The sequence below is a fragment of the Colossoma macropomum genome, unplaced genomic scaffold (genome assembly GCF_904425465.1).
Source record: "Colossoma macropomum unplaced genomic scaffold, Colossoma_macropomum, whole genome shotgun sequence".
Lineage (NCBI taxonomy): Eukaryota > Metazoa > Chordata > Actinopteri > Characiformes > Serrasalmidae > Colossoma > Colossoma macropomum.
The window spans coordinates 990,094-1,016,859 of NW_023494787.1; the positions used below are offsets into that span (position 1 = coordinate 990,094).

Sequence of the window (26,766 nt, forward strand, 5' to 3'; positions counted from 1 at the left end):
TATGATGTTGGAATGTGACGTTGGGAAGACATTGGATTTTGTTTACCTGACAGCAGGATTTTAAACCAACAAAATATCAACATTGAATGATGTTAGAATGTTACGGCAATTTGACATTAAGGTTATGACATTAAATAGACATTGGGTTTTGGTCACCATACCTTACGACTGCATGTCAGTATTCTATGTCAATATGGTGTTGGGATGTGACGTGCAGAAGACGTTGGATTGGGTTACCTTACATCACAGCTTAAAACCAACAAAATATCAACGTCTGATGATTTTAGAATGTTACGCCAATTTGACGTTAAGGTTATGACGTTAAATAGACTTTGGGTTTTGGTCACCATACCTCATGACTACATGTCAGTATTCTACGTCAAGATGATGTTGGCATGTGATGTTTGGAAGACGTTGGATCTTGGTTAGTGAACATCATAACTTAAAACCAACAAAATAGCAACATCTAATGATGTTAGAATGTTACATCAATCTGACATTAAGGTGATGACATTAAATAGACGTTGGGTTTTGGTCACCATACCTCATGACATGTCATTATTCTATGTCAATCTGACATTGGGATGTGATGTTTGGAAGACGTTAGATTTTGGTTACTATACATCATAACTTAAAACCAACAAAATATCAATGTCAAATGATGTTAGAATGTAGCGTCAATTTGACATTAAGGTCATGATGTTAAATAGACATTGGGTTTTGGTCACCATACCTCACGACTGCAAATGAGTATTCTACGTCAATATGATTTTGGGATGTGACGTTCAGAAGACGTTGGATTTTGCTTACTTTACAGCACAACTTAAAACCAACAAAAAATCTGAAGTTTGAAGTTAAGGTTATGATGTTAAATAGACATTGGGTTTTGGTCACCATACCTCATAACTATGTCAGTATTCGATGTCAATATGATGTTAGAAGGTGACGTTGGGAAGATGTTGGATTTTGTTTACCTGACAGCATGATTTGAAACCAACAAAATATCAACATTGAATGATGTTAGAATGTTACAGCAGTTTGACATTAAGGTTATGACAAATAGATATTGGGTTTTGGTCACCATACCTCACGACTGCATGTCAGTATTCTATGTCAATATGACGTTGGAATTAGACGTTGTCTGTATGTTAAATTTTGGTCATCCGATGTCACGACCAACATTCAACCAGATATCAACGTCTTTTGACATTGGTGGCCAGCTTGGAGAGTTCACACTGTTATCAGCTATGGCCTATGACAGATATGTGTCCATATGTAAACCATTACAATATGCAACTCTTGTTAAGATGTACACTGTAAAGTGAAAATTATATATGATATGTGGTGTAACACCCCTGAATTAATTTCATGCAAATCACCAAAACCTCTGCTTTTTTAAGCCTCAGATGTCATTTTACTGATGAGAGCAGTAACATCACCTCACCAAGAAGGTGTCTGTATGTATGCTGTAGCCCTTATCAAATACATCCTAATCAATGTATATGCCAACCAGCTCTGATTTTTCTATCTATCATATCTATCTATCTATCTATCTATCTATGCTCCCAGAAAAAAAGGGGGCTCTACTGAGTGTTTTTGTTTAAGAAAATCTGCTGTGTCTAGACATTTCCTTTCAATTAAAAATGAATTTCTATCAAGATGAAGAAGATTGATGTGTCATAAATGGATGTATTTTGAATATACAAATGTTCTGTTCATATACTGAAGCTAATCACATAAGCACTGTAAAATATAAAGCAACACAGTTGTTTTTTTCTTTTTCCTTTTCTGTTTTCTTCATTTAAATTCAGTGGAGATTTGCAGAGCACAAACACACTTTGTTAACTGTTGCCAGAGACACGAAGGAGGGGCTGGTCTAGGATCTATCAGTCAGTCAGTGAACCACTACGTAATATGGAACTATTTGAGACTATATTAATGCACACAAAGCCATTGTCATCACCTTAGCACAACTACGGGTCATCTTCACTCATGATTTCTACTTAGAATCTCAGCTATTGTGAGCACCACAACATACAGGCAAATGTAATGTTTTTAGGGACCAATTGATTACTTGTAAGGAGCGTATGGATTATTCTACCAATTTTACATACTTACTTATGGAAGGACATGTGGATTTGGAGCATTATAGATATTTTTATTTTGTAATCGTTCTTGCAGTCTACATACTCATCATTTGCTTTAATACTGTTGTAATTTTCATCATATACTCAGACAAACTCCTTCATGAGCCGATGTACATATTTATTGCTGCCTTGCTTTTCAATTCTCTCTTTGGAACAACTGTGCTTTATCCTAAACTGCTGAATGATTTTCTGTCTGAAAGACAAGTTACTTCTTACCAAGCCTGTATGTTGCAAGCATTTTGCATTTATACTTATGGTATTTCAGAGTTCACACTGTTATCAGCTATGGCCTATGACAGATATGTGTCCATATGTAAACCGTTACAATATGCAACTCTTGTAAAAATGTCCACTGTTAGAAAACTTTTATTTTTCTCTTGGTTTGTGCCTTCCTTTGAAATTGGTTCGTTAGTCATTTTAACGTACCGGCTTCAGCTGTGTAAAATTAAATTAGACAGAATTTACTGTAATAACTATGCAATTGTTAAATTAAGTTGTGGAGACACATCTGTAAACAATTCATATGGACTGTTTGTTTTATGTGTTGCTGTATTTCCACCAGTGATCTTCGTAATCTACTCATATGTTAGAATACTTAATGTTTGTTTAAAGAATTCAAAAGATTTCAGAAGAAAAGCTCTACAGACCTGCTTCCCACACCTTATCATTTTCATCAGTTTTTCTGTTACTGTATGTTTTGAAATTATCAATAGCAGATTAGAAGGAAATGTACCTCACATTATTAATATGATAATGTCAGTTGAAAATACGGTCATTCCTCCTTTAATCAATCCTATTATATATGGATTAAAACTACAAGAGATTTTCAAAAGAATCAAGAAACAATTTTCATGGAAAAAAGGAAATGTTTAGATGTTGATCAGTTAATTTCTCTCTCATCATGGCTTTCCTTATAGATAAAGATTAAAAGACACTTAGGCTATTATGCATCATGTAACAGATTGACTGGTGTGGGGATTGATAATAATGTATGGAATGTTTGAAATATTATGTTAGGTTACCATAACAATAATCTGTAATTCCAACCCTAATTGTAGTAAGCTTCAAGATGTTAACTGTAAAGATTACAGCCTTTCAGAAATATTAGTCATTATCAATGTAGATTGTCTCAGCAGGGCTGGTTCTGTTTCATTTATTCCAGTTTTAATTCAGCCAAAGAGCTGAAACTGAAGTCATAATTACCTTTCACTGATATATGTGGTAAAATTCATAATAATCTTGCTTATTGAAACCTGTGGTGAACCAAGCGTCAGTTTTCTGATGACTGCAGCAAAATCACAAGAAATGCTTTACCTATAAAAGGCATTTTAATAAACCACTGTGTAGCTCAAATAGCTCTGATTTTCTTTTACTCATGGGCATCCTACTGACTGCAGATCTTCATATGACTGGCTTTACTGTAATGTGAACATACATACTTTACAAACGCTTTCTTTTTGAGACGCGTCTGACAGTGATATGGTTCATTCACAGAGACTTGAAAAATCGTTGATATATCACAACGACAGTCACAAATGAGAAGAGACTGGATGAAATCACAGAGTGTTCAATAAATTGATACACAAAATGGAATCAAACAGTCCAAGGTCACAAGAACAGAACAGCAGACCGACTAATACAGGTAAAACAAGTTGGGTGATACACTATGTTGCCAAAAGTATTCGCTCGTCTGCCTTCACACACATCAACTTGAGTGACATCCCATTCTTAATCCATAGGGTTTAATATGTCAGCCCACCCTTTGCGGATATAACAGCTTCAACTCTTCTGGGAAGGCTTTCCACAAGGGTTAGGAGTGTGTTTATGGAATTTTTTGACCATTCTTCCAGAAGAGTGTTTGTGAGGTCAGACACTGATGTTGGACGAGAAGGCCTGGTTTACAGTCTCCACTCTAATTCATCCCAAAGGTTTTCTGTTGGGTTGAGGTCAGGACTCTGTGCAGACCAGTGAAGTTCTTCCACACCAAACTCGCTCATCCATGTCTTTATGGACCTTGATTTTATATGATCTTGTTGATTGTCCCATTCCAAAACTATAGGCATTAATATGGCATTACACCTTTCCCCTTTGCAGCTATAACAGCCTCCACTCTTCTGGGAAGCTTTTGCCCATTCAGTCACAAGAGCATTTGTGAGCTCAGACACTGATGTTGGACAAGAGGATCTGTCTCGCAACCAGTGTTCCAGTTCATCCCAAAGGTGTTTAGTGGGGTTGAGGTCAGGGCTCTGTGCAGGCCACTGGAGTTCCTCCACACCAAATTCATCAAACCACATCTTTATGGACCTCAATTTCCTGGTTCAGATCCTACCTCACTGATCGCTCAGTTCGATAATGTAAATGGTGAATCATCTGTCCTCGCAAAAGTAAAGTAAGGTGTTCCACAAAGCTCTGTCTTAAGACCTATATTATTCACAATATATATGCTACCACTGGGTACCATTATCAGTAAACACGGCATCAATTTTCACTGCTATGCCGATCACACTCAGTTATATATATATCAAGTGAACCAGATGATACAGTACATTTAAACTTAGCAAGATTGAAAACTATATAAAAAGACATAAAAGACTGGATGTTGAGTAACTTTCTTCTACTTAACTCGGATAAAATTTCTGGTTCTTGGTCCAAAAACTGCTAAAAACAAACTGTCTAATTTTACACTTAAACGTAACAATTTGCATCAGGTTCATCATCATTTGGAAGCAGAGAACAATGTGGCAGCAAGAAAGACCACCCCTCCACCCAACGACCAGGTACTGTGTCTGACAGCAGCTGATGTGAGGAGAACTCTGTGGAGAGTTAAGTCAAGTCAAATAAAGTCAGCTTTTATTGTCAATACTACAATATGTACAGGACATACAGTGTATTGAAATTGCGTTACTCTCAGGTAACGTAATAAAGTAGGGAGAGAGTTGAGCATCCTGACAGCCTGGTGGATGAAGCTGTCCCCTAGTCTGCTGGTCCTGGCCCGGAGACTCCGCAGTCTCCTCCCTGATGGTGGCAGGCTGAAGAAGCTGTGTAGTGGGTGAGTGGGATCACCTCCCATGCAGAGGGCTTTCCGGGTGAGATGGGAGCTGTATACATCTTGGACGGAGGGGAGGGAGGTGCCAGTGATCTTCTCAGCTGCTCTCACTTTGCACTGGAGTGTCTTGCGGCAGGACACAGTGCAGGCGACATACCACACGGTGATGCAGCTGGTCAGGATGCTCTCAATGGTAACCCTGTAGAAGGTGCACATGATGGGGGCTGGGGCTCTGGCTCTTAGTAGAGGCGCTGATGAGCCCTTCTGGCTAGTGATGCTCTGTTGTTGGCCCAGGAGAGGTCCTCTGTGAGGTGCTGTTCACCCTCTCCACAGCAGCACCGTTGATGATCAGAGGAACATGCCGGGTGCACGTTCTCCTGAAGTCCACAACGATCTCCTTCATCTTCTCAATGTTCAGATGGAGATTGTTTTGTCTACACCACAAGGCCGGATGACTCACCTCGCTCCTGTAGTTTGTCTCATCATTGTTGCTGATGAGACCCACCACAGTTGTGTCGTCCGCGAACTTGATGAAGAGGTTGGAGCTTTGCGACGGTGTGCAGTCGTGGGACATTAGAGTGAATAGGAGGGGGCTCAGTGCACATCCTTGGGGGCCCCCATGTTCAGTGTGATGGTGCGGGATGTGTTGTTGCTGGCCCGTACTGCCTGTGGTCTCCCAGTCAGGAAGTCTAGCAGCCAGTTGTGCAGTGAAGTGTTCAGCCCCAGCCTGTCCAATTTGAGAATGAGCTGCTGGGGGATGATGGTGTTAAATGCGGAGCTGAAATCTATGAATAGCATTCTGACATAAGAGTCTTTTTTGTCCAGATGTGTGAGGGAGTGGAGGGCGGTGGGGATGGCATCATCAACCAAGCGATTAGGCTGATATGCAAACTGGAAGGGGTCCAGGGAGGTGGGAAGGACAGACTTGATGTGTTGCATGACCAGCCGTTCGAAGCACTTCATGAGGATGGGAGTGAGTGCAACTGGACTTTAGTCACTGAAACAGGAGGATGATGCTTTCTTTGGGACAAGGATGATGTTGGTGGCTTTCAGGCATGTGGGGACAACAGCCTGACTCAGTGAGACGTTAAAGATGTAAAGACATCTGTAAAGACATCTGTGAGCTCCCCAGCAAAGTCCCTCAGCACACGACCGGGTATGTCGTCAGGACCTGGAGCTTTTCGAGCGTAGATCCTGCTGAATGATCTCCTCACACTGATTGGGCACAGCGTCAGCATCAGGTCTCCAGTAGTTGGTGGGATCTTCTGTGCAGGCATGTTGTTGTCTGCCTGATGTGTAGTAGACAGTGATCTCTGCGTTTCCTCATGAAGTTAAAAAAAAAAAAAAACCCACACCACATCCCATCTCTTACATTTTATCAACAGTGTTGCTGATGAGACTCACCATAGAATACCATAGAATCATCAGCATCCCCTGTAGAATGTGGAGAATGGAATACATTGTCTGCAGACAGTGAAGTCTTGTGCGAGACCAGCGAGACCATTTTGGAACTCTTTAATGAGTGATTCTACAGAGGATGGGCAATGTGCACTTCAGCACTTGGCAGCACAAATGTTTGTAAAGGCACACTGCCAGGTGCTTGATTTTATACACCTGTAGCAATGGGACTGATTGAAACCCCTTAATTTACTGATTAGTGGTTCCTCCGGAAGTCAACAATCATCTCCTTGGTTTTATGAACATTAAGAGAGAGATCGCTGTCTCTGCACCAGTCTATAAGTCACTTCACCTCCTCCTTGTATGTGGACTCATCATTGTTGCTGATGAGACCCACCAATTGGCAGCACAGTCATGAGTCAACAGAGGGAATAGCAGGGGCACACAGCCTTGGGGAATGCCGATGTTCAGTGTGGAGGTGCTGGAGGTGGTCTTGCCGATCCTGACAGACTGAGGTCTCCCAGTCAGGAAGTCCAGGATCCACTTCTCTGCAGACCAGATAGGGCAATATATTTATCCTGACTCAGCCACATTAAGCTTGCTTATTAGGGTGTTGCACCCATAATTCTGGAATACTTTGTGACAGGACTATGCTTTGTTGGTTTTGTTGCCTAGGGCTCCCATGAGACAGGGTGTGAGGGGTCTGGATGGATCAAACGCTTGCAGAGTAGGCTGTTGTGTAAAAAGGTTAATAAGTGCACAAAACCGAGGTGGAATCCAAAACCAAGCTAAGGTCATACTCAGGCAAACAGATATATACAGGTGAGACACAGACAAGGTCAAAAACAGAGTCCAATGGGATAAGGCAATAATGAGAAACCAAAACCAAAGTCACAAACCAGGAGAGTGATACAGACAAAAGGCTCAGGAATGAACAGCACGCTGATACAATGCTTCGAGAGAAGCTAAGCTAAAAGCCTGGTGCTTTATACTAACACTAATCACACAGCTTCTCTGTGCACCGTGCGGAAGGAATAACCTGGAAAGACCTCTCTGGGAAGAGCAAAGGGGGAAGTGTATGTTTTATGATCAACGTTTGGTGTGATCAGAGGAATGTACACTTCGAGTCTTTGTTCTCTGGACCTGGAAAATCTAATCATCTCGTGCAGACCGCTGTGGCGGCAAAGAGAAATTTCAGGGATCAGTGTCACCACCCTGTACATCCCACCACAGGCTAATATAGACCTGGTACTCGGGAAACTGTACGAGGCTGTCTCCATTGTTGTTGAGGATTTTAACAAAGCAAACTTTAGGGAAGTCGCTCCAAAGTACTTCCAACACATGCAGCACACGAAAATCATGCACACTGGACCACTGCTACTCCCCCTTCCGTGAGGCGTACAAAGCCCTCCCCTGACCTCTGTTTGGCAAATCGGATCACTTCTCCATTCTGCTCCTGCCCACCTATAGGCAGAAGCTGAAAAGGGCACTGCCCACCATCAGAGAGATCCACCACTGGTCGGACCAGTCGGATTCAGCGCTCCAGGACTGTTTTTAAGATGCACACTGGGGGATGTTCTGCGAGGCATCAAACAGTGATATTGACAAATATGCAGAGTGCGTTAACAGATTCATTCAAATGTATATAGAGGATGTTGTGCCCACAAAAAGAGTTCTCTTTTCTCCGAGTATAAAAAAGCCAGCTATGCTCATATTTTCAAAACACAATTGCTCTGACCCATGCCACCGGAATAGGCAAGTGATTTTTTCCAGGCCCGCAAATGATGATGATGATGATGATGATGATGACCCACATAATGTGTGTGTGTGTGTATGGGTGTTTTTACAGGACTCCACTGTTTCTGCTTCCACCCGGAAGGTGGGTAATTTTCACACAAGCAATGACCAAACTTGAGTCTCTAACCATTGAAATTAAAGCAAATTCTGGGATAAGTTTAGAATGGACAAATTGCTTACAGTCCTATTTCAGTAAATAGGGAACATTTTTCTTGAAATTGGTAGCACTGCAGCAATTGTCCTGGGCGTTATTGCTATTATGGGCTGTTTTGTTGTACCTCATTTGAGAAATCTTTCAATCCTGCTTTGGCGTCCAGCCCTTTGATGTCCCAGCTGCTTTTTATATGTTCTTCTGTCCTTCTGAAAAATCCACAGATTGTTTTTTGAATGACTTATTTTTAAAAATTACAAAATAAATTATTTTAATAAGTCATTTATTATCCTGTGTGCTGCATGCTGATGTGGTTTCTGGCTGACCTACGGAGTAAACACCTGGGCATTTTAAAGCCACCTATGATCACTTGAGTTTGCCTACCAGCCTGGCAGCAGAGTGGATGACGGTCGTCTACCTCCTACACAGAGCTCTTTCTCACCCGGAGAAGCCTGGGAGCTCTGTGAGAATCATGTTCTTTGATTTCTCCAGTGCTTTAAACACCATACAGCCTAGGCTCCTGGGGGACAAGCTGGAGAACACAGGGGTGGACCACCACCTATCAAACTGGATCCTGAATTATCTCACTTAATGACCATAATATGTGAGGGCATGGGACTGTGTGTCTGATATGGACCCGCAGGGGACCCGTCGTAAAAACATTCCTCTTCACCCTGTACACTGTAGACCAGGTACAGCTCACTGATCTGTCATCTACAGAAGTTCTCTGATGACTCTGTGGTCTCATTACAGATTAGAACAACAGAGAGTACAGAGAACTGACCCAAGACTTTGTGGACTGGTGTCTGTTGAACCGCCTCCTGATCACTGTGGGGAAGACCAAAGAGATGGTGGTGGACTTTGAAAGGTGCAGACACCTCCCTCCACCAGTGAACATCCAGGGAATGGACATTGAGAGAGTGGACTCTTATGAGACTCTGGCAGCACTGGGCAGCTCCTTCAGTGATAGGCTGCTTCACCCCAAGTGTGTGAAGGAGGCTCTCTTAGGTCCTTTCTTCCTGCTGCTGTTAGACTGTACAACCAGCACTGCTCCCAGTAGAACCTCCTCCACCCCCATTAGACCTCACACACTTACAGCACATAAACTGTAAATACATCATCATTTCCTGGGTGTAACATATAGTCAATATTCAATGTGCAATATTCTGTGTGTAATATCTTTATAGTGTAAAGATTTTTTGCTCTTATTTCTAATGTTCTTAATTTTGTGAAGAATGGAGTTTGATCTTGTTAAGTAATTAATAAGGTTAATACCTTTTGTTAATTCACTACTTAATGCTTCTTTTTCTAGAGTGCCTTGCTCTCCCTTTGCTGCTGTTTAGCACTGTGAATTTCCCCAGTGTGGGACTAATACAAGATCATTTTATCTTACTTTGTTTCTGTAAAATAAACTGTTCTGTGAGCACACCAATCTTAAGACTATGTATAAGAAGGGTTAAAGAATCTCTGTATCCTTTCTGACATTTGTGATCTACCCAACTGCAACTTCCTGTAGTCTATACTGTTCTCTCTTTACTTTCTCTGTGCAATAAACTATTGAATCTTCTCCTCTAATTTGTGGATCAGTGCTAGGCCAATAGATTAGTGCCTAGCTGGCTTCCAAGTGCCTTGCTCAGCTGGCCTCTGCTGTTGAGTCAGTGCCTCCTGCTTCCAACACAGAGCACTGACCTGGGCTCTGTACCAATCCCACACCCTGATTCAAGTCCAATGATGGTGTTGTACGCCATTCCAGGGAATGTTCATTTTTACACAAGTGATTTTAGGTAAGTCGTTAGTCTTGGCAACTAAAGAAACACTGTCCATATGGGGCAGTCGTGGGCTGGAGGTTAGGGGACCAGCATTGTCGCCGGTTCGATCCCTGAGCCGACAGTACGCGACCGAAGCGCCCTTGAGCAAGGCACCTAACCCCCAACTGTGCTCACTGCCCCCTAGTGTGTGTGTTTACTAGTATGCATGTATGTGGGTGTTTCACTGCATGGATGGGTTAAATGCAGGAGGTCTAATTCCTGTGTGTGCAAGCACAGTTGGCTAATGATTCTGAATTAAAGCTTCAGATCAAAAGTTCTAAAGTTAATAGTGCTTGAAGAGACATTTTGAAACTTAGTAGCAAGTGTTGTAACAGAACATTATTTTTCTGGCTGTGTGCTAAAGCACGTGGTCCTGTTCTGTGAGTTTATGCAGGCCACTCATTTGTCTGCTGAGCTGTTAACAATAACAGAACTTACAGTACATCAGGGCAGCTCAGTGCAGAAATTTGATGAAATCACTTACTGGTGACACCTTAAAAGGTGACATTGTATTTTTATGATCATATAGTTTTACATCAGACCAGGATTGCTGGTCACTGTGCTGCAGGAGTGTCATCAGTGGTAGGTGCTGGCATTGACAATATACGGTGACAAATGCTCCACTTCTCCCCAAAAACCCACATTTAGGCAACATGCTCGAGTGGTGCTCATGTGGCAATCTTTTTTTTTTGTTTTTTTGAGTAAGTGCTTTCTATTGGCACATTGCAAAATAGAGATTCAGTTTTGTCTTACCTATTTACAGACTAATTCCACCCACCGAGTAGTTGGGCTCTGTGCCTGAAAACAGATTGGCCATAGTAAAATGCATCAGCAATAAAGAATTCTTAAAAAATTGTCAGAAAACAGTGGTCTGTAAATTTGTTAATTATTAATTTAAGTTATATTACACTTGTGACTGAAAACATATTTTGCCTAAAATATGACCATTTCATATTTTCATGGTAATATTCCACAAAAAAACATACTCTGGGGTCTAAAAGTCTGTACTCTGAAAATGCTCCTGTTTGGTATTCCTTTCTATTTAAATACACATTTTCTTCAGTGATCTAGAAATAATGAGATCTTGAATATTTTATTTATTCTTCTCATTTTTAAATTTCCAAAATTCTAAAATTTCAGATTTTTTTTTTCATTTAAACCTGGAAATAAACAAAATTTTTGGGGTCGCAGACTTAATCTAAACATCTACAAGACTCCTTTTTTTGAAGGTGAGAGCATCTGTGAGTGAGAGAGCTAACAGGGGTAGAATAACAGTGCTGAAAACTTTTTCACAGTGATTGTGAATACAACATCATTAATCATACAAAAATGGTGCAGTTCATCTCTAATGCATCTTGGTTGCATGTACACTCGACCACTTGTAAAATGTAACATCAATCTAGGGCACTTGTACTGTTTAATTATTCATTTTTTATTTGGTTTGCTAGGGGCTTATTAAATCTATGCCACAAATAAGACGGAAAATAAAAGGCCACTGAAGTGTTAAGTATATTGCTAACAGGGGTTTTCCTGTTTAAAGTAATTTTTGCTAGATCATTTTCTTTCCACGTCAAAATTAATTTGACAACAGGACTTAGACTTCATATTATTCAAGGAGAAGAGGAGATTACATGGCAAAGGGTTTAAAACTAAACATGGTGTTTGCATATTTTATCTGATCCACTGTCAAATCAATCATATTACACTATTTTCCTTCTATTCTTTTTTTACCTGCTAATATACAGTATACAATAAAATATACAACATAAGATTTTTGGAATCCAGACAGACATATTTTCTTCTGAACTCTTGAATTCTTTAAACAAACTGCAAGTATCCTAAAATATGAATAGGTTATAAAAATCACTGGTGGAACTACAGCGACGATTAAACCAAATAATCCATATAAATAGTTAACAGACCTGTCTTCACAACTTAATTTAGCAATTGCATAGTTATTACAGTAAATTCTGTTTAATTTAAATTTACACAGCTGAAGACGGTATGTTAGTATTATTGGTATTCCAATTTCACAATAAGCAACAAACCAACAGAAAAATAACATTTTTCTAACAGTGGACATTTTTACAAGAGTTGCATATTGTAAAGGTTTACATATGGACACATATCTGTCATAGGCCATAGCTGATAACAGCATGAACTCTGACACAGCATGTGCATAAATGAAGAAGGCTTGCAACATACAGGCGTGGTAATAAGTAACCTGTCTCTCAGACAGTAAATCACTCAGCAGTTTAGGATAAAGAGCCACCGTTCCAAAGAGAGAATATAAAAGTAAAGCAGCGATGAATATGTACATTGGCTCATGGAGATGTTTGTTTGCGTAAATGACAGAGATGACAACAGTGTCACTACAAATAATCAGTATGTAAACTGTGAGAGTAATTATAAAGTAAAAGTATCTATATTTCTCCAACTCCACATGCCCTTCCAAAGATAAATATGTAACATTAGCAGAATAATCCATGGGTTTCTATAAACTAGCCCAAAACATCTAAAACAGGTTAGTCAGTGTAATCTAATTGTGCTCCATCCAGGGTTTGTTTTAGGTAGACATCATATGAGTGAAGATACTAAGTATAGTGAAGGTACTGTATCTGTATAGGCTGTGGTGGGAACAACAGCTTTGTGTCTGTATTTATATATTATCTACTGGACAGATACATATTCCTTAGTGATTCACTGACTAGTTTACAGATTGGTAAATCTAGCCTGCCTCTCTTACTTTTGTAGTTTTATCCAGCCTTCTGACCAAACAAGTGTCCTTGACCTACCTTAATGGATAAGTCATATTTTGTTGCATTGTTAGGGCAGTGGGTAGTGTATGAATTTCATATTTTTGGGTTGCTGCATATACTTAATGCAAGCAGAATCTTTTTAATTCACAAAATAAAAAATGTACAATGTATGTCTTAGTGAAGTTTATTAAAAAAAAATAATAATAATTAAAAGATAATAAAATAAATAAATATCTAAATAAATAAATATCTAAATAAATAAAAGAAATAAAGAAATAAATAAAGAAAGAGAAAATAGTATAGAGAAAAATATCAAACAATCACCTTCTTATGCTTTTACTGTGAAAAACCGCAGCACTTAAAAAAGTGCAGAGAGTCACCATTAAACTTGAGCTGTGAGTTTGGCCAAAGTAGGCCACTGAATTAGTTCTCTGTAGCGTTGGTCTCTGTGTGTTTTACTGGGTGAACATTCCGAAACCATGGCATTAATATTGAGTTGGTCCCCACTTTGCCGCTTTATCAGTCTCCTGTCTATCAGTGTTTCTACAAGATTTTGGAGTGTGTCTGTGGGAATGTGTGCCCGTTCAGTCAAAACAGCATTTGTGAGGACAGGCACTGATCTTGGATGTTTCTGGCTTGAATTTTCAATCCTCTCTAGATTTCCCCTGAGGCCAGAGGAGTGGAAGTTTGCTTTTAAGTTTGTTTTCACTCTTCTTCTAGCGTTCTGATTCCCTTTCCCTGAGCCCCAGAATCAGAAATCACTCTCCCCCAAGTATGTTTTACATATAAGGAATTTGTTTTGGTGAGTCACCCATGTATGCCATGTAACACACTGGCTAAACCAGACAAGCACACAGACTAGTAACAAGTTTTAAACTAATGGAAAAGTAAAATAAAATACAATATAATTTACTTTTCCAGTAGTGCAATAAGAATTATGCTACAGGAGGAGTTACTGCAATACATCAAGGACATTTGATGGTTCAGTTTCAGTTTAAAGTGTGAGTGTCCACTGTGGTTAATGAGCTACAGCTCAGGGGAAAAAGCTCTTAGCATGTTTGGTTGTGCTGGTTCTGATGGTCCTTAATCTTCTACCAGATGAACTGTCTGGAAGATGTGATATCCAGGATCTTCATCACCCTGCTATTGTAGATGTCCTTAAGAATTGGCAGATACATCCAAAGATCCTCTCTGCTTTCCTGATTAAATTTATGTTTGGCCCATTTTTTTGAGGTGGAGGAACCAAACCAGATGGTTATGGATGATGTGAAGATAGATTTGATCAGTTTATTGTAAGGTCCTTTTAAGGTTCTCTCTCAGATCTGTTTCCTTTTAAGTTTATTTCTGGGCTATGTGCTTAGGATCTCCACCCATATCAGTTGGTGGTAGAACTGGCATCAAAACCACTGTAGGGTGAGCCCCCCATTGGACAAGTAGGTTAATTTTATAAACTTAGAATGCATGTTGGTTACTGCAACCTAGTCTCAGTACATCATTGCATCATGAAGACAAAAGCAGTCACAAAGAATGAAGAGTATGAGTTGGTGGATGCACAGAGTTTGGCATGGCACTGGAGTAGCAGCTCTGGTAGCCAGCACAAGAGCAGCAATCCTAAAAGCCAGCACTGGAACAAGACAGGCAGCGAACACTTGAACAGGGCAAGGAGATGGTAATGGATCAACAGCTCAGGAAACCAGCACTGGAACAGGATGGCTAGTCACCACAGGAGATGCATGAAGGGCCAGGACTAATGCTGCTTGGAGATCCTGAATGTAAGCAGCCTGGAGAACCTGAACAGGAGCCCTACACAAAGTCAGCAATGGAGCCTTGTGTGGAGCAGGCATTGAAGTGGCTCGGTCTTCAGCCTCAGACAGAAGGACAGGATAAGGAACCAATTTACCGGTGCTCTCTGGAGCATTAGGAGGCACTGTGGAAGTTGGCACTGACTTGCTGATGCTTTCTGGAACACTGGGCAAAAAAAAATCCATTAGGTGACACAAGAAAAAAAAAAAGTTTAATTTTTGTTAGATCATTTTCTTTTCATGTCAAAATTAATTTGACAACAGTACTTAGACTTCACATTATTCAAGGAGAAGAGAAGATTACATGGCAAAGGGTTTAAAACTAAACATGATGTTTGCATATTTTATCTGATCCACTGTCAAATCAATCATAAATACACTATTTTCCTTCTATTCTTTTTTTTTTACTTGCTAATATACAGTATACAACAAAATACATACAACATAAGATTTTTGGAATCCACACAGACATAAAATACACAGAAACAAAAAGTTTAGACGATTAGACGATTGCCACTCAAGAGCCCGAAAGTAAAAGTTTGAAAACAAGTATTGGTATAGCTAATTGGCATAATGCTGAATGCTTGATGCTGATGAGGACATGACTAACACAGCTAGAGTAGGTAATCTAGGCTTGTCAGTCACATCCTTAATAATGTGTTAAACCACTCTTTCTTGAGTAGCAAAGTGTAACATATTAAACTTACAAATATGAGTACACTTGCTGTAACTTACAGTCCTGGTAAAACATAAAACTGTTGTTTTACTGAATTGTTGGTTTTTATATATTTCCATTATGAAATGTAAGGAATAACCAGACAGTGATTTCAGTATTCAAATACTGGCACTACAAACCAAGAACTTTACTTATTGAAAATGATTTAAACAAGTAAAAGACATTGTAAAAGTCAGGAAAGAGTAGGAAGGAGGATAGGACTGTCTGCAAATCACCAAGGTGTTATGGGACGGCAGTTAGGTGGACCCAAGCGCAGAGAGGAAAACCTGTGAGAAAGGGTCTTAAATAAATTTATTGAGGTCATGGAGTGTGAACTTGTTGATTGCGCATGTTGAGGTGGCTCAGAGGTGGGAAAAAGGCAGACAAAAAGCAGAAAGCAGCGCGCTCAAAGAAAGGCTGAACTAGAAAAGCAAAATAAAAAGATAATCAGAAAGCAAAAAACACTCTGTGATGAGAGGAAGGTAGACTTTATGTCTCACTTGTTTGCTCTTTGTGGAGCAAACATCTTTTGTATGGCTTGGAGCCGTTTTTTGTTCAAGCCTTCTTTTTGGCTTTTGAGTGGTTTTGGGGAAATTTCTCTCTTCCGTTTTTCCAGCTCTCTTTTCTTTTTGTTTAAATGCCCACCTGGGTTAAGTACCATACTGGTCACCCCTCTACAAAGGTGTGACAAAATGCTGCTGTTTGCCACAGCTTTAAGGTGCCACAGGTGTGCCATGTTGGGCCTAATCAGCCTGAGGGCTTCTGGGATTTGTAATTCCCTGAACCTATGGAACCTCACCACTGTCGCCCTCTGCTGGCGGCCGGCGATGCAGGCTGGGCCCTTATGCAAGGATTATAAATCCATATCAGAATGCATAAATACACACAAAGCTATTTACCTCAACACAGTGTGACAGTACAGTATAGTATATAGACTGTAGTATATCTTTGTCTCTTTAACTATTTGATGATTCCTGACTATCGCCGGGTGTGAACACTAGTGAAACCCCGATTATTGTGTTCACAGAGATTCATGGATAATTTAGCAAAAACCGATGGATTATTTTAACAATGTTACATATCTGACTCTCGAGGGACACGTTGAGTTACAGAAATATATATTTTACAATCAGTTTCATAGTCTATATACTGATCATGTGCTTTAATACTGTTGTCATTTATACAAACAAATGTCTCAGTGAGCCAAAGGCCATATTTGTTGCTGCTTTGCTTATAAATTCTCTCTTTGGACCATATGAATATATACATTAACACATTTTTTTTTCTTTTTCCTCTGCTGTTTTCTTCACTTAATTCAGTGGAGATTTACAGAGCACAAGCACCCTTTGTTTAACTGTTGCAAGAGACATGAAGAAGGGGCTGGTCTAGGATCTGTCAGTCAATGAACCACTACATAATTTGAAACTATTTAAGCCTATATTAATGCACACAATACAATTGTCATCACCTTAGCACAACCACGGTCATCTATACTTGTTCTACTTTAACAACTTGACTGAGAATTTCAACTACTGTGAGCACGAGAACTTACAGACGAATGTAATGCTCATGGAGGCCGATGGATTATTCAACCAATTTTACGTACTTATTTTTGGAGGGACATGTAGAGTTGGAGAAATATAGATATTTTTATTTTGTCATTGCTCTTGCAGTCTACATACTAATTATTTGCTTTAATACTGTTGTAATTTTCATCATATACTCAGACAAACTTCTCCATGAGCCGATGTACATATTCATTGCTGCCTTGCTTGTCAATTCTCTCTTTGGAGCAACTGTGCTTTATCCTAAACTGATGAGTGATTTACTGTCTGAGAGACAGGTTACTTATTACCACGCCTGCATGTTGCAAGCTTTTTGTATTTATGCCTATGCTGTGTCAGAGTTTACACTGTTATCAGCTATGGCCTATGACAGATATGTGTCCATATGTAAACCATTACAATATGCAACTCTTGTAAAAATGTACACTGTGAAAAAGCTTTTATTTTTCTCTTGGTTTTTGCCTTGCTGTGAACTTGGTGTGGGAGCAATACTGACATTGCAGCTTCATCTGTGTAAATTCGCCTTAAACAGAATATACTGTGATAATTTCTCAGTCGTTAAATTAAGTTGTGGAAACACATCTGTAAACAACTTATATGGACTGTTCATTTTGATCATTGCCATATTTCCACCAGTGATCTTTATAATCTACTCGTATATTAGAATACTTGCCATCTGTTTAAGGAATTCAAAGGATTTCAGAAGAAGAGCTCTACAGACCTGCTTCCCACACCTTATCATTTTCATCAATTTTTCGGTCAATGCATGTTTTGAAGTTATCAATAATAGACTAGAATCAAACATACCCCATATAGTTTCTATGATAATGTCAGTTGAATATTTAATCGTTCCTCCTCTGTTCAATCCTATTATTTATGGATGGAAAACGCAAGAGATTTTTAAAAGAATCAAGATCCTGGTTTCATGGAAAAAAAGGAAACATGTATCTTTTTAAAATTTGTTCAGTTGATTTGTTACTCTCTAATTATGGTTACTGATGCATCGTATTGTAATCAATTGACTGTTGATGCTATTTGCAATACATTGGCAAAAATACATAAAACATTTGAAATATTGTACAAGTTTAAAATAATACAGATTGAAAAGATTAAAAAGTTAAACTGTAAAAATTGTAGTGAACATTTTAACCGTAATAAGTACAGAAATTGTAATATATATATTTTTTTTTAAATAGAAGACCCCTGTATGGCTGGTTCTAGTTTGTTTTATTTCATTTCAGTTTCAAATGAGCTAATGAGTTGAAATTTATATATGATGATATATGTGGTGTAACTCCTGAAATAATTTCATGCAAATCACCAAAACTATGCTTATTTAAGCCTTAGGTGTCATTTTACTGATGCAACATCACCTCACCAAGAAGGTGTCTGCATGTATGATGTAGCCCTTATCAAATGCATCCTAATCAATCAATATGTACGCCAACAGCTCTGATTTTTTCTTTAATAATGGACACCTTACTAACTGCAGATATGTATAAAAAAGATATTCCTAGGTGGATGAAATTACATGTGGCATTATCATTTTATTGTTGTTGTTGTATGAATCTCTCTATCATAATAGATAGATAGATTCAACTTTGTCATTACTCAGTACAAATACAAGGCAACGAAATGAAGTTAGCATCTACCAGAAGCGCAAATAGTAGCAATAGTGCAAAGCAGACAGTGCAAATGTGCAATAAGGCATAAACACGTGTCTATGAAATATATAACTATATGAACAATATATACACAATTACAAATATATCTATGAATGATATGTGTATATATATATATATATATATATATATATATATATATATATATATATATATATATAAGGTATGTTACGTACTGTTAGAGTAAGCAGTTATGTGTTGTATTCTATATACACTGAACAGTCTGTTATATGGAAATGCAAGGGATAATAAATAATAAATAAATATTGTGTGCAACATACAATATTACAAGATTAGTGGAGTGGTGTGGAGTTTTCAGCAGGGTGACGGTGCAGGGAAAGAAGCTGGACCTGAGCCGACTCATTCTGGTCCGAATGCTTCTGTGTCTCCTCCTGGATGGGAGGAGGTTAAACAGTGTGTGGCTGGGGTGGGAGGAGTCCTTGATGATGCATAGCACTGTCGGTAAATGTCTCTGATGGCAGGGAGCCGTGTGTCAGTGATGCGCGTTTAACGGTCCTCTTCACTTTTTTGGAGGGCCTTCCTGTCGGCCACAGTGGAGCTGCTGTGCCACACTGTCACACAGTTGGTCATTATGCCTTTGATGGTGTAGGAATCTGAGGAGACAGTTAATATATGGTTAATATACAAAATATAATTTTCAATTACTTGCTTTCTGAAACACATCTGACAGTGCTGTATTACATTTATCATGACAGTGGAAAAATCATGTGGTCGGTTAATGACACAAATTATAACCAAATGTTCCAGTAATGCCACAAAATCGTAAATCAACAATGATAAAAGGGGAAGGAATAAGGGGAGCAGTTTGTTGAATTCTGTATCCTAAAGAAGCTTTCTCAAATTAAGGATGCTAATGATTGCCCCCGAAGGAGAAAGTTGCAGATTGTAAACTCTGCCATTCTCATAAGGATTATAAGAGCATGACAAGGAAACACTGAGAAGAGCCAAAACTCAAAAAGCAAACCCACCCTATTCTAGGCCACACCGGATAAGGCAGGCAGGCTGCAAGAAGGACAAGTTAAGAAAGAAGATTTTACAGAGGCCCTGGAATCAGACATTAGAAACATCCTAGAGAGACACCACTGACTAATGTTAAAAGATATAATTAAATTGGTCACAAAAATATGTTGTGGGCTACCAATTTTTTTTAGATATATCAGTGGCATCAATATAAAAAAAAAATGCTCATACAAACTAGTGCAATACAGAAGTACAGACACAAACTTAAGACAATTTTGAAAAGCTAAGGGAATAAAGAGAACATTTCACCTGTTATAAGAACATATAGTAGTATTTACAAAATGTAGTAATTTTAAAGCAAATTAATAAAAAGGAATGATGGTAAGATTGAGTGTAACCTTAAACTACCCTCAGGTCTTCTGGCTGTACCAAAGGTCAGGGTTATATACACTAAAAGCTGTCACTCCACATTTTTTGTATGTGTCCTTGATTTGGCAAATAAAATAATAAAGAGTGGTGTGGTCTCATGTCACATGCAGGAGTCATGTCAAACCCGTGGGCTAAGTAGCTTATAATGTTAACCTGTGCTTTGTTTCTGAGCGCCTGGTTATAGCCAGTTATATCTCTTTTCTCAGTAGTTGGCAGAGCCCTGAGAGAAGAAGACCAGTAGAGATGTGAGAGCAGAGCAGAGAAAGAAAACTGGACAGAAAGCTGGAGCTGAAAAAAGCCATACTTCAGAGGGTTCGGTCAGACTTATGAGCAGCAGCTTCAGCGGTTCCGTCTGCTGATGCTATGGGAATTTGACCGGCCCTGTGTTATGTTGGCCCAACAGCTCTGTGATTCCTGCAGAAGGTGGCTGTTTGAAGAACATGATTCTGAGGAAGTGCTCGATTTGGTGGTGCTGGAGCAGTTCATCGCACGCCTATCCAACGAGACGACAGCAAGGGTCCAGCGCCACCAAACGGAAACGCTGGACGAGGCCGCCAAGCTGGCAGAGGCCGCCAAGCTGATGCACACATGGCAGCGTACTCGAGGGAAAGGAACCTCCACCTAGGAACCCTCTCTCTCTCCTGGCATGGCCGAGCGTCACATGCAGGACGGAGAGCCAGTCGTGTCGAACCAGCAGGCTAAGTAGCTGATAAAGTTAACCTGTGCCTTGTTTCTGAGAGCCTACTTATAGCCATCTCTTTTCTCAGTCCAGAGAGAAGGAGACCAGTGGAGATGCGATAGCAGAGCACAGAAAGAAAAGTCCTGGCGTGCATGCTCCTTAATTTTGTATGTTGGCTGAAATGCTGAGCGATTTTTATTTTCTAGTAAAAGAAAGCTCTCTGTCTCCACACCTGCTCCTTGTGTCCTCACTCCTCCTAGCCTTGCAAAGAACATCAGGAGAAACACAGGAGGTGCAGACAAACATTGCCATGAAGTCCTCACTGTTAAAACGCTCTCCCTCTTGCACCAGGCTCTCCTGGACGTCCAGAGGGCCAAGAAGCAGACAGGAAGCTTCTGCGAAGCTTGTTGACACAAGCTGGTACTCTAGCTCCAGCTACCATCTCCATCTCAAACATGACTCCACAGGATGACGCTGAAGCATTTGTGGAGCTCTTTAAGAGAGCAGCGGAAGACTGGGGGTGGTCAAAGAATTAATGGGCAAACGGCCTGCTTTCCCTGCTTACGGGTGACACCCAACTGGCCACTCAACTGCTCCCCGCACAGACACAGCTGGAGTATGACGAGCTGAAAAAAGCCGTCCTTCAGAGGGTCATTCGGTCTCTTGATGCTACACTCGCTGATGCTACAGGACAACTCCGTGTTTCCTGCAGAAGTTGGCTGTTGTCTGAAGAACATGATTCAGAATGGGTCCAGTGCCATCTAACTAGTGCCTCTCTCCCTACTCCTGCTCCCAGAAAAAAGGGAGCTCTAGCCCCTAAACCCTTCCCCCGCACTCGCCACATATAGATTGGAACACTGGTCCGAGTTCCCCCATTTACACCCACTTCTCCCAATCGAGCTGGAACATACCAGTTTGGGGGACAAATTGGCCTCAGTTTGGGGTACTAATGAAAGTTCTGGTAGAGGATGGGTCCTGCAATACTATAAAGTAGGAGACATGTCAGCTTTAGAGAAAGGCAAGCTTCTGGGTTCTTCCAGGGCTGCTCCAGAGCATGGGAGGTCAGGAGGTGATTCCTCCGCCAGCCTGTAAGCCAGCCTGATGCCAAGATTAGACCCAGCTTATACAGGACAAGTAACAGGTGTGACAAACATGACCATATAAGGAGAAACACAAAATAGGCAGCCTAAAATACAACTTCAGCACATTCACACACAACTACAGAACGTATAACACAGCACATTTCACAACAATAAATTCCTTCATTCCCCCCTTAGAACATACTACAAAATGTATGTTCTCGGTAGCTTAATCAATCTATCTATCCTTTCCTCTTCCAGAGAAATATGGCCAGTATTTCCCTCTTTCTTTGCGTCCTAAAGATGGGTCTTTCCCTTCAGTCCACATACAGGCAAATTTGGGGAAATGAAGTGTTTCCATGTTTATAGGGAACACCTATGCTGGTGTAGTTTAGTCATTAAACACCAGAGTAATTTGAGGCATAAGTAGATAACAATAGGTACTATAACTGGAGGTTTAAAGGGAAATACATATGGTCCATGGATCAGTATGGACTGTAATAGGAGGCCTTAATCCATAATTCCAGCTAGATTTATTCTGATAATCACATGCTATAGTCACATTTTGATAACCCTTAAAGTTGTAATCAGTACTATCAACTCTAACGGTATACTGCCAGCCAACAATCTGGGAGCTATCAGCATTTGGATTGTAACAGGCAGCTCTATTTGACCTGAGACATCTAACAATAGGCAATGACCTGTTATCGTCACTTATACCATCTACCATCATTTGCTATGATTCTCATTGGTTCAGATGCAGAATGGTCTGTACATTAGATATTGGGATCACATAATAGTGGTGATGCAACGCATGACAAACAAAACAACCATCTTACAGGATGGCCTGAGCACAGCCCATGTTGTGGTCACAAACATCCTCCATCATGCCTGCAAAAGCTATTGTCAGAATGTTTATGAAAACTACAGGTTTCATTCTTCTTTATTCTTTATTTTGTTATAAAAGTCATTTGTTCATGCAGCTTGTCGTCGTGGTAGCCGTCTTCTCTTCCAGAATATAGGGGGAAAGTGTTGATGTGTCCAAACAGCTCACAGGGTAGCGTCAGGGGACCTAGACAAGCTTTGATGTCAGTTCGTCGACCACCCTTCAGGAACCCGTCTGATGTCCTGTTCCTTCGTCAAAGTGTCAGGTCTGCTCTTGGCATATCCTAAAACAAAACACATAGACATAGCAGCAGTACCATATTCTTAGTACACAACACGTGTCTTATGCCCTTGTATAAAGGTTTGGTTTAGCCCTTGTAATGGATACTTTCTTTCCCTACCTAACCTGGGTCCTGGCCTCTGCTGGGAGTAGGGGAGCGCTAGTCGCAAAGGGGAATTATGAAGATCTTCACTCTTGAGGTTGACCCCCATGACCTAAACATCATAGTTCCTCCTCAGAGCATCTCCCAACCAGAGTCACCCATTTTATCCCTAAACTAGCCACCACCTCCACCTTGGTATGGCTCACATGTATCCATTTTGGGTTTCCTTGACATTTTAGAGCAGAGGGTGTAGTAAGGAGGACCTGATATGGACCTTCCCACTTTGGCCCTAATGGCTGAGTGTTATGCACCTTAACCATTACCCACATACCTGAGACAATAGGATGACCCCCCTTTGTGAGTTCTTTCCATGCATCCAACACTTGTTTCTGAGCAGCGGCAACCTCAGATAATGTCTGGCAGTATTGCAGCAGACTATCAGACATAACATGTATGTCTGCCGCTCTTAAATCAATAGTTCCTGGAAGTGACATAGGACGACCAGTAATAATCTCATATGGTGACAGCTGGGTACTTCTGTTAGTTGAAGCTCTGATGCTGCAAGGTACAGCCGGTAAAGCTTCCACCCATGAAACCCCTTCATGATGTAACTTGGTCAGTCTGGACTTTACAGTTCTGTTCATCTTTCAACCTGACCTGATGCTTAAGGTTGATAGGGACAGTGGAGATGCCACTTTATCTCCAACAACCTTGCTACTTCTTGACAAACCTTCCCAGTAAAGTGAGTTCCTTGATCACTCTCAATGACCCTTGGGAGACCCCACCTTGGAATAAAATCTTTCACCAGACATTTAGCAGTATGCAGGGCAGTGCCTTTAGTAGTGGCATATCCCTCAATCCATCTTGAGAAAGTGATGTAATCTACCTGCAATTCTTGAAACAGGCCACTCGGTGGTGTTACAGTTTGGTAGTGGAGGGAGACTGCAAGTCCTGGATTTGCCTTAAGACAGGATGTGGCAAACTAGACAATGACTCCCCGCATACTTGCGGAATTTAGGATTCCACCATACTTGGTTGAAGCGATGTACCATCTGGGTTACTCCAGGGTGACCTAGACTATGTATGGTACCCACCAAATAGGGAAGCAGGGCATCAGGAGCCACATATTTACCCCCTTAACCCAGACACTATCGCGAAGAGACGCACCTCACTCAACCCAAGTCCAAACTTCCAAACCCAGGGCCTGCTGGTATAAAGCAAGCAGATCAGCCAAACATTTTTCTTTAACAACAGGTTGTTCACAGGGTGACAGGATATATTCGATAGGCAAAAGACAAACCCTTTTTTCTGCAGTATCAGCTAAACAGTTGCCTTGGTGTTCAGAAGACGTGGCAGAAGAATGGGATTTTATTTTAATAATAGCAACCTGTTTTAGAAGTGTGAGTGCTTCCATGAGGTCTGCCACCTGCTGAGCCTTTTTCACCGGGGTTCCATTTGCTGTCAAAAAATGTCTCTGCTTCCATAACAAGCCAAAATCATGGCATATGCCGTGGACATACATTGAATCAACAAATACATTTGCTTTTAAATCTTTAGCAAGCACACAGGCACAAGTTAGTGCTACCGGTTCTGCCTGTTGTGCAGAATAACGATCCGGCAATCTGCCGGTAGCTATTTTTTCATACTGTGTTGTGACAGCCCACCCTGTTCGTCGTCCCTCATCAAGGATGCGGGAAGAGCCGTCTGTGAATACCACAACATCAGCTTTTGGCAAAGGTGTTTCAACATACATACTTTGCACCGTAATAGACACCAGAGTGTCACACTCACAATCATCTGAATCATACTCCAGTTCCACCAAATGATCTGAAATAGCATTCACAGGTGCCCTTTTGATCACTATATTAGGGGCAGTTAAAACTGCAAGCCAGTTACCCCACATTTGCGCTGTCACTGAAACAATCATGCCATTTAAGAGCAAAGAGGAAACTGAGTGTGGACATTTAACAGTAAGAATCTGATCTAAAACAATTGGAGCAACAGCTAAAACAGACAGATAAGTTGCCTGGATTGCTCTCAGGCAAGGTGACATTCCTAGTGCTACCGTGTCTATTTAGCAGAGTAAGAAAACACAGGCCTCTCTCTCTCTCCATGATTTTGAGGTTAAACAGCTAGACACAAACCCTAGTGATTCTGAAACATACAGGGTGAATGGTAGTTCCATGTTCACTAAGCCTAGTGCTGGGGCCTTGCATAGAGCAGTTTTAAGGGAATGGAAAGCTCGTAACTGATCACAAGTTAGCTGAAATGCGGTTTTCTGATTTTCTGGTTTAGTTAGATCGTATAGTGGTTAAACAGATTTTCGCATAAACCTCAGTTCAAGGTTGTAAATAATTGCACAACCCCAGAAAATATTGCAGCTGTGCTAACATATCAAGTAATAAAATAGCACACACTGTGGCACAACAGTCAAGTAAAATTGACTTCTGAGCCTGCAAAACCAGCTGTTCTAAATACTGAACAGAGGCTGATTAATCTTTTATTTTTAAAGAGGCTTTGTATCCTCCCGAATGTAGGTAATCTAACAAGTCATGTTCATGTTCCTCTGCATTTGAGGAAGCTATCAAAATAATACCTGACAATGTTGCATTATTAAGTTCATACTGCTTGGTATTCAGACAAGGAAAACCCAGTCAGGTTGACATGTTCAACCTTTAGTAAGCCACAATCTGCAAGAGATTTGGACCACTTCAGGCATAAAAAATAAAACTAATACCTTGCCCCATGAGCTGATTGATTGACACCTAATGCCACCATGACAGCACAGGAGAACCATAAAACTTGCATAGACCCCAGTACAGGGCAGAGGTCAGCGCTACTTTGGCTGTTAAACACAGCTTCGGTTGTATCTGAAACTCAACCCTGAGCTTTCCAGGAAGTTAGTCCCAGTCACTATATCAAACTTAATTTAAACATCAAACTTTTCCTTACGTTTATAGTTCCACAGGCCTATTTTGCCTTGGAGGTCGCATGCATTAATTGTTCTGCGAGTTTGCCAGAATGACATATTTAGCTTCTCATCTAGGGACCATATTTTATTTGAATGAACAGGCACTTTCTTTTGATAGTATTTGTCCAAACTAGATGAGTCTATATGTTTATATAACTGTTCATCTGCTCTGACAATGAAAACATTATTAGACCAATCAGGTGTCACCCTACCACTCCTCTGTGTGGTAGCCTTCTCTCCTGCCATGGGCTTATGGGAACACTACTGTGGTCTTCCCCTCTGTTCCATCAACAAGAGGAGGATATCCTACTGGTTTCAGGGTTTGCTTCAAAATGGGCACTCACCTACAGCATAGAGATGAGGTGGCCAATCCGGGTCACGGCACCACTTGAAGAATCCAAACCCTCTTGATTCCAAACCAGGGGACTCGATCTGTTGTCTGGACAAGTGAAGTTTATTCGTTGTGCGCGCAGGTTCCAGACACTAAGC

General features: G+C 40.5%; 3 protein-coding genes across 3 annotated transcripts in view; all 3 read left to right on the forward strand.

Moving 5' to 3' along the window:
• LOC118805159 overlaps window positions 1–26,766 on the forward strand; it is a 1,027,118-nt gene that overhangs the window by 970,418 nt on the left and 29,934 nt on the right. The gene's annotated exons all lie outside the window — the stretch shown is intronic.
• LOC118806240 (olfactory receptor 52K1-like) lies at window positions 2,088–3,020 on the forward strand. The gene has a single exon (XM_036567714.1). The coding sequence runs from the start codon at window positions 2,088–2,090 to the stop codon at window positions 3,018–3,020; it is 933 nt and encodes a 310-aa protein (XP_036423607.1).
• LOC118806241 (olfactory receptor 52K1-like) lies at window positions 17,203–20,905 on the forward strand. Its single transcript, XM_036567715.1, has 2 exons — window positions 17,203–18,108; window positions 20,684–20,905. Exons 1-2 carry the CDS (start codon window positions 17,203–17,205, stop codon window positions 20,903–20,905), a joined length of 1,128 nt encoding a protein of 375 aa, XP_036423608.1.

What these genes read in the sequence shown, in the direction of transcription:
- LOC118806240 (XM_036567714.1), top strand. Translation starts at nt 2,088, where the DNA reads ATGGATTATTCTACCAATTTTACATACTTACTTATGGAAGGACATGTG.
- LOC118806241 (XM_036567715.1), top strand. Translation starts at nt 17,203, where the DNA reads ATGGATTATTCAACCAATTTTACGTACTTATTTTTGGAGGGACATGTA. An exon ending in TTAAAAGAATCAAGATCCTG is followed by an intron (nt 18,109 to 20,683) that starts GTTTCATGGAAA and finishes TTGGCCCAACAG; the next exon opens with CTCTGTGATTCCTGCAGAAG.